The 8,551-nt window shown below is 34.3% G+C and overlaps 1 protein-coding gene across 7 annotated transcripts; it reads right to left on the bottom strand.

The window, feature by feature from the left end:
• Positions 1 to 309: 309 nt before the first annotated feature.
• Positions 310 to 3,726, bottom strand: LOC7469839 (gluconokinase). 7 transcript variants are annotated; one of them, XM_002325342.4, is made up of 6 exons: positions 3,469 to 3,720; positions 3,348 to 3,365; positions 2,734 to 2,862; positions 2,579 to 2,621; positions 1,073 to 1,152; positions 310 to 932 (listed from the first exon to the last, which is right to left on the bottom strand). In XM_002325342.4, exons 3-6 carry the CDS (start codon positions 2,750 to 2,752, stop codon positions 505 to 507), a joined length of 570 nt encoding a protein of 189 aa, XP_002325378.2. In that variant the 5' UTR covers positions 2,753 to 2,862; positions 3,348 to 3,365; positions 3,469 to 3,720; the 3' UTR covers positions 310 to 504. The 7 variants fall into 7 exon arrangements, with proteins under 7 accessions (XP_002325378.2, XP_024446770.1, XP_024446771.1 ...); XM_024591002.2 differs by having other exon boundaries at positions 3,348 to 3,720; XM_024591003.2 differs by lacking the exon at positions 3,348 to 3,365 and having other exon boundaries at positions 3,423 to 3,720.
• Between the last annotated feature and the right edge of the window lie 4,825 nt (positions 3,727 to 8,551).

Genomic DNA, 8,551 nt, shown 5'->3' with positions numbered 1-8,551 from the left:
TTTTTTTGAAATATTTCCAGATCAAACATTCCTTGACCAAGTACTGGTTTGAGAAATATAGACAGTTCAAAGTTAAAAGCACCACGAACCCACGTCTGTCTTCCAAGTAGGCACGACAACGTTGTTGAGATAGAGTTGGAAACAGCTGTGGCCTCATGGCAGTTTCTAACAGCTCCTATTGTTCCTTTGCTCTTTGTTCAAAATTTCGTATGAGTTGCACAATTTCATCTTATATCATCTCACCATCTCTTTGCAAGCTATTTAAACAGTTTTATCAATCATGGATTAGCCAATTGGAAACATAAAAAATACGATCAAATGACACAGAGCCAGTTCTGTGGCTTGTCAATGATTTAATATAACAAAGTATAGAAGTTTCTAATCAATTCCTTGGATTATTAAATCTACAAATCTGTACGGCCACATGATCTTTAATGGAACCAAGTTGGGTTTTTCTTACCACGAAGCAAGTTTGAAGTGGCTGATCTTGAATTCACACTGCACTTATAATGCAATTGGTTTTCTTGGTCCGAAAATCAAAGTTTTTATGGCATTTACAAGTGCTTGAGGATTTAGAGTAGCATCAACTTTACATATTGCTTCAGAATCATCTATCTGAAGCAACTCCAACTGAGATTGCAACAGCTTTGCCGGCATGAAATGCTTCCCTTCTGCAGCTCTTTTATCTAATCGCTCCGCAAGCACCTCAGCCTTGGCATCCAGCAACACGAACTTAACTGCACTGTTAAAGCTTCCATGATGGTAATCAGAGTCTGCAGATCTAAGAATTTCTCGATATTGTTTCTGCAGAGCAGAACAGCTGAGCACTACAGTTTTTCCACTGATCAAGCTCTCCCTTAAAGCATCTTGTAGGATTTCAAGCCATGGAATCCGGTCTTCCTCTGTTAGAGGTATTCCTTGATGCATTTTGTCTATAGTGATGGGGAAAAAAAAAGAGTCAGTGATAGGACGCAAGAATGTAAAGAAATTTAATAAATGCATGAAGACTTTAAAAGCAAACAACAATGCAGTGAGTAGTTTTATAAAAAATACCGAATTAGTTTATAGGTACCTTTGTTTGATTGAGGGTGAAAATCATCAGCATCCAGAAAACTACAGTCCAAAGCTTTGGCCAGAAGCTCACCTATTGTACTGTTGAAGTACAGACGTTTTTTTGTTAAATAAAGGGGTTTGAAGCACAGGTTAAGTACGGGAGAATGGGATATTTTTCCAGTCAGAGGATTTTTAGTTTTAGCAAGAGTTCGCGATTTCAACTTATATGGGAGTTCGAACTTACACTAAACAGCACAAGATCAAGAAAATGAAATATATGCCAAGTAGATAAGAATATAAAATGCAAGAGAACAAGGAACAAAAGTATATGATATGAACAGGGAAATAATGAATGGTTAAATTCAGATTTGTACTAGCAATATCTAGTTGATCACTCAACAAGATCCAGTTTCACCAAGCCAATAAAGATGATGGAAATCAGCTTTAAGCTTTACAAAAGAGATCAAAAGAGACAGATTTATAAGCATCAATCGTTGAATTGGTGAGATAATGGTGAAGCTGGTTCTACTTGGGAGTTAAAGTTAGAGTCTTTTGGTGGTAGGTTGTTACTGTTCACGTTATTCTATCAAGGCACTCTTAATAGCAGCCTCCGCTTCCAAATTTTATTATTTTGTGGGTCTATTTTAAGGTTTTTTAAAGTCTTTATTTTATTTGCATCCACTTGCACGATCTGTATTAATGCGTTTGGGTGGTTATGATTTATCGTTATACAGGTTAGGTAATTGGCAACTTTAGCTTTATGTCTTCTTTTTCCAGCAGTCAATAAAGTCACCAATTCAGCGGTGTGGTTTATGTTGTTGAAAGTGTGAGGCTTTCTAACAGGGAATGATTCCTTGAATAGTTGAACCTACTGGTGTGAGACTAGTAGTCCATTATTTTCTCATCTTAAACTCTAAATTATCCTATGGTTTACAGTCTCTTAATCCTAAACTTGTTATCCTGTAATTGTTCCCGCCTTGTCCTACAAAACAATCTGTTCTGAGTGTAAGAATATTTCTTTGTTGTTTAACATTTGCTTTCTTACTCATCTACTATGAATTTGAACTGTTGATAGCTCTAAGTAGATTCTCCCTTAAAAAGGAACACCATAACCATAACTGGGAACACAATCACAGCCGCAATGATGACCTTAAACACATTAGCCACTTTATAATGCTTTGAGAACAATAAAGATGGATATGAATCTTCAAGGGTGGGCAGTTAGCTTTGTTGAGGATATTACGGAAATAAAGAAATAAGAATCTCTTTACATGTAGATATCTCAGATACAAAAGGGAAGAAACTGTAAAACTTAGAAAGCCTAGACATTTTGTTTCTTGTTTTTCCCATAAACGATTGAGGTTGATTCAATGAAACAGTGGACAAGACAATACTGAGGATTTTAATTCAAGGATGTCTGAGATAAGATGAAGGGGAAACGTAAAAACATTATGGTTGAGGTTCAAAGCTTTTATGATTTCTTAGAACTGATAACAACAAAAAGATACATGAGGATAGAACTTACGATTTCCCAGCGCCACTGACACCCATGATTACAATCGCTTTACCTATAAACTCAAAAGAAAAGAATACTATCAGGATATTAACAAAGAACAATCCCAGAATTGCAACAAAGAGGAAAAGTAGATTAAGTATGTTTGAAGCATTGAATATAGAGACCTTGGAGATCAGAAGCCATATTTGGCTAATTACACACACTTGCGTAATCTCAATGTTCTCAAAAGTATGCAGCTCCAAACGCCAATAAAAGTTTCCTTCTAACCCCAACCAAAGAATAAATGAATGTGACTGCAGGAGATAAGTATGAAAGAAATGAGAGGGCAATCGAATTCCAAACACCTTGCGATAATTTGAGGCACAAAATCCCAATGTAATACTGACCCATGGTCTGCATGATTATGGGAATTTAGATGTTGCGCATAAAGATTAAGATTCAGGTCAGAGAGATAGATTTCATTTGAAGAAAGGAAATCAAGCAAGGTCACAGTCTGGAAAACATATAAAATGAATGTTATTGATGCATCTGTTCTTAGTTTAAACCTGATTATACTCGATCTCCAAAATCTGACAGAAACTCAAGGTTTTAGATGAGCCAACAACATCCGTGAACTTCAAATTGCATGTTTGTGTGACAAGACCATAGTCCATGGTTCAAAACCAATTTTATATATATGTTCATGCTGAGGGTGCAATTTGGGCACCATAAATAAACAACATACACTACAGCCTCAAATAATTAATAAGTTTGAAATGTTATCATAAATAACCATTACCTGACAGCAAATTGATTTCTGTGAAAAGTGGCATTCAACAATATAATGTCAGAAAAATAAAGAGATGAGTTTGACCTTCTAAAGCAACTGAGGATAAAAATAGAAGACGGAGAGAGATGACCTAAACGATCTGATCTTTTTAGACTTGCATCTGTCTGGGCCTGGCTTTATATATTTTTTTCAGACAAGACCTATGACCAAAATTATTCCTTCACAGGCAGCAGCTCCTGGCTAAATAACGTTTTGCAGCTGCCCTACCAAGTTTGGCTACTGCCGGGTCCAACTCACTTGTTGGACCTAAGCTTGACTTATCAAAACCAAAGAGCCGCCACTCTTCTTTCTTTTTTCTCTTTTAATTACCAGCTTCAGAGTTGGTGGGTAGTGAGACTCAATCTCCCCTCATCAAATTTTAAGTTCTTCATCCCTGTATAAATTAATTAAATATATTTATGGAAAAAAAAATTGCGGCATGAATGAAGACAAATAACAATCACATGCCGCTTGAGACTTAGGTTTTGTATGGTTCTCAATTAAAAAAAAAAACTAGAAGTTAAATATTAATGAGTTGTAAAGGCCAAAGTAACATAAGTCGAGTTTTTGGAAACATTAAGTGAAAATAGTAAATTTAAAAATCTTTTGGGAGTTTTAAGGATCTAGCAGATAGATCTAAGGGGTTTATACGAATATAATTTGAAGATGAAATGTTCTTTGTGGTTTTAAATAATTACTTTAAGAATAGGTTGTTGCAAACTACAAGTCATTCAAATTTCCAGTCTCTAACAGTAATCTACACGAACCACCAGTGAGAAATTTCCTACACCCTTTTAAGAGAGAGCGATTATTATGTCTTTGAGTGCTAGCTCTTTTCTTTTGTGTTTTTCAAGTATTCTGAAACTTACGTAGTTTCTATACAGGAAATACGAGGCATGACATTCTATTTAAAGAGAAACTTGAAAAATTCTATAAACAACAACATATCAATTTGTCCCCTGAATAATATCACATATACTATTTCATGACAATTTTAGAAATTTATTCAATCAATTCTCTACTTAATTTTTATAGGTCTAAAATTGTAATTCCCTGTATAATTACATTCTAGTCCTCAATTTCTAAAATTTATTTGCAATCAAGTCACATATGATTAATCATCTCATTTTAATTTCTAACCAATGGTTCTTATATGTGTGACCCATTAGGTTCCCTAATAAGTTGGTCCAAATATAAATCACAATCCTAAATAAAATAGGATTAAATAAATTAATTTATTGTTAATTCAACAATTGATTGATTTATATTTGAAGATCAAGTACAATGTCTATCAACCTATCATGATCCCCTAAATATTAGAAAAGTCATAAGTGATTTAACTTAATCTTTTAGTGATCAATTTTTTAATGTAATTATTATCCATTTATCAACAATGTTCTTATTTAGACATTATAGCATGAAGTGTGTCCACTCTGTCAAATCATGTTTGTTATCAATAACATAGTCATTGATTTTTTGAATAAGATTTGAAACTCTTTTCAAATCTCATTTCACCTAGTGCAAGAATTTACAATCAATACTATTTGAGAACAAATGAAATATTTTTTCTAATTCACCTACGATGATAAATCCTCTCTTGATTACTCAAATACCTTCATATAGTTCTTCTTATACCCAATATTTGCTTGTTTTTTTACCCTTGATTAGAACAGCGTGTAGTAAGATCAAAGCATAACATTCATTATATAAGATAACTTAGTGATCTCAAGTATAAGGATCACTTACACAACTGTCATGTGAGCCTTTCCATAGATACATGTGATCTCTCCATATAAAATTCTCATGTGGGTCAGTTCAGAGTACATGTCATCTGACATGCATCTACATATTATTTCGAGGTATCCCTCATATCTCAACTTATGAGAACAACTGCTTCCTTTCATAAAAGAAAAAAAACATAATATGTACTATTCTCAACAACTATAATTAATATCCAGTCTTAATATAGCATTAACCAATAACATTTACTAACAATTCTTTAATGTAATAGGAATAACATAATTATAACAACTTTATAATTTTCTTTGCAAAGCATTTTTATCCCAATGACTTATCTTTACTCTAGATTCATTAATCAAATATTTGATTAATATTAAAGATAAATACATTTTTATTAATAAATTAAATATATTGCCAACTAATTGGCTACAAGATATATACACTAACAATCTTCCACTTACACTAAAATCAATTACTCATGTATTAAATATCATATCGCTCTACTTAACAATAATGCTTTTACTAGGACAGTGGCTTAGTAAAAGGATATAAGTGGCTTAGTAAAAGGATCTAGAAGATTCTCTTTAGTAGGTACTTGTTCTATCTTTACATCTTTTCTTTTTATGATTTTCTAATCACATAAAAATTGTGATTATACATAAGATATATAGTGGTAGAATAGTAGTTCTTCTTCTTCATGCTGCAACTGGAAGTGGGCTCACTGCCTACCACCAACAACAGCACCAGCAGTGGCAAAAAGGTTATCGATGTATTGCCTGTAGCGCAGGCAGCAATCCTATGCTATATAAACCACCCATATCTAGCAGCATTATAGGTATTGTTGTTGGTGAGGCAATGTAAAACCCAATAAAAAGACAGTATTAGGACAGCCTATGCTAGGAAATAATTAAAGAAATAAATCGGCTTATTCTAGATGGAAATTGGGGGAGGAAAACCAGCCTATCCTAGGTGAGAATTGTGGGGTTGTAACTAGCCCTAAGATAACTCGAAAGAGGGATAAGAACAATCATGACCAGCACCCAAATACCCTTATCTCATTTAAGAAGGGTATAAATGTAGGAGAGGAAAAATAAATGACTTTTCCTCTCCCCCAAAACTAGCAGCCTTAGCTGCAGCAACAAACACCCCTTCCCAAGAAGAAACCTACCTAAAACTAGTTGCATGTCTTGAGTGTTTGAGTGAATGGAGAGTTAGAAAAAGGAGAGAAAACCAAAAACATGAAAGAAGAAGGAGCCTAAAGGGTCAGCTAGAACAAACATAAGGAAGAAACCAAGAGAAAATAGAAAGAAAAACTGTTAAAACCTTCCCTAAAGCTACTTAAAATTGTAAGGTAAGAACAACATCGTTTCCTTACTTATTTCTTTGAGATTTCAAGACAAAATAGAGAAGGAAACCTCAAGGGAATGGCTTAGGGTTCTTACGCCTATGATTAACAAGGATTAGATATAAAGATTGAAGAGAATAGGGCTGAAGGGGGATATAATTCCAGAACCTTTAACAAAAGAAATAGATGAATGCTAAGGGAGATAATGAAAAGAGATGAAATGAAGTGATAAAATTTATAATTGTGACCTTGTTAAACTCATATAAACATGCTTAAGCTGAAATAAAATTCATGTGTTATGTTAATGTATTGATTGTGCATACATGATTGAAGAGCTTGTGTGAAAATGAAATGAAATGAAAGAATGTGTAGAATTGTGATCTTGTTAAACCCTTAGAGGAATGCTTGAGCTGAATTAGAATTGATGCCATGATTAATGCCTTAATTTTGTTTGTATGATGAATGAACTTGTATAATTATGAACCAAGTGGATGGATATAAGTTTATGAAATGTTATTGTGAACATACTTATGATAAAAAAAAAATGATGAATTGCATATGCAAATTAGAGAGAAATGGGCTGTAGTGTTCCAGTCATGGAAAAAGAGAGAACCATGAAAGGACTTGTTATGATGAACACCTTAGGGGAAACAAGTCTTAGGACAAAAATGAGCCCTTGTTTTATTATGAAATTGCTATTAGTTTGTGTTGGTGTATTGCCATGATATAATTAAAAACATAAAATGTATGATTGTGGCAACTCTAAGTGTTGGTCTTGAAGTGATAGTTAGGAGAACCTTTGGAAAATATACATGTTGAGACTTTGTAGCGTATTGCTTGATAACTTTGTGATAAATTGGATGTGATTTGGTGACGTTCTATGTCCAACTAGATTGGGGTACGTTGGTAAGGGGGAAAGCTTAGCTTATACCTTACGCTTAGCCTAAGAAAAAAGTAAAACCATAAATGACTCAATTGTCGCTAACGATTTCTGAATCGGCAACGACATAGTTTTCATGTCGATTTCTAGGTCATCAGCGACTCAATTTTTTTTGGCGATTTCTGAGTCAACGGTGGATTGTGTTCGCTGACAATTCCAAGCGTCAGCAGTGAAATTTGTTTTCGTTGATGATTTCTGGGTTGACAGCGACTCGATTTTCATTGACAATTTCCGAGTCAACAGTGGTTGTGTTCGCTGATGATTCCATGCGTCAGCCGTGGAATTTGTTTTCGTTGATGATTTCTAGGTCGGCAGCGACTTAGTTTCCATTGATGATTTCTGAGTCAACAGTGGATTGTGTTCGTTGATGATTCCAAGTGTCAGTCGTGGAATTTGTTTTCGTTGATGATTTCTTGGTTGGTAGCGACTCAGTTTTCGTTGACGATTTCTAAGTCAACAGTGGTTGTATTTGCTGACGATTTCTAAGTCAACGGTGGTTGTATTTGCTAACGATTCCATACGTCAGTCGTGGAATTTGTTTTCGTTAATGATTTCTGTATCACCAACAACTTTGTTTTTCGCTGACAATTTCTGTGGCACCAGCGACCTAGTTTTTGCTAACGATTTCTGTGCCACCAGCAACCCAGTTTTCGCTGATAATTTATGTGTCACCAGCGACATAGTTTTCGCTAATGATTTCGGTGTCACTAGCGATCCAGTTTTCGCTGATGATTTTCCATGACAGTAGTGACTTACTTTCGTTGACAAATTCCATGTCAAAAATGATTTAACTCTCGTGATGATATCATCGTCATGATTTTTGTGTCATCGATGACCTAGTTTCAAATGATGATTTTCTGTGACAGCAGTGACTTAATTTCGTTGACAAATTCCATGTTAAAAATGATTTAACTCTTGTGATGTTTTCGTCGTCAATTTGACCTAACTCACTACAAGACTCACAAATTAAACACTAGGATGTCAAAAAGTGACCAATGTTTAAAATTAAGAGAAGGTCTTGATATGATGACTTTTATTGTATGATTATATGATGAGTGGAACACTTGAATGTGAACATGTGTATTATTGGGATATGTATGGTATTGGTTTATGTGATTACTGGATGCAAATATGTCGATTAGTGATCAT

Source organism: Populus trichocarpa, chromosome 19 (genome assembly GCF_000002775.5).
Source record: "Populus trichocarpa isolate Nisqually-1 chromosome 19, P.trichocarpa_v4.1, whole genome shotgun sequence".
Lineage (NCBI taxonomy): Eukaryota > Viridiplantae > Streptophyta > Magnoliopsida > Malpighiales > Salicaceae > Populus > Populus trichocarpa.
This window is presented reverse-complemented; position numbering and strand designations above follow the sequence as displayed.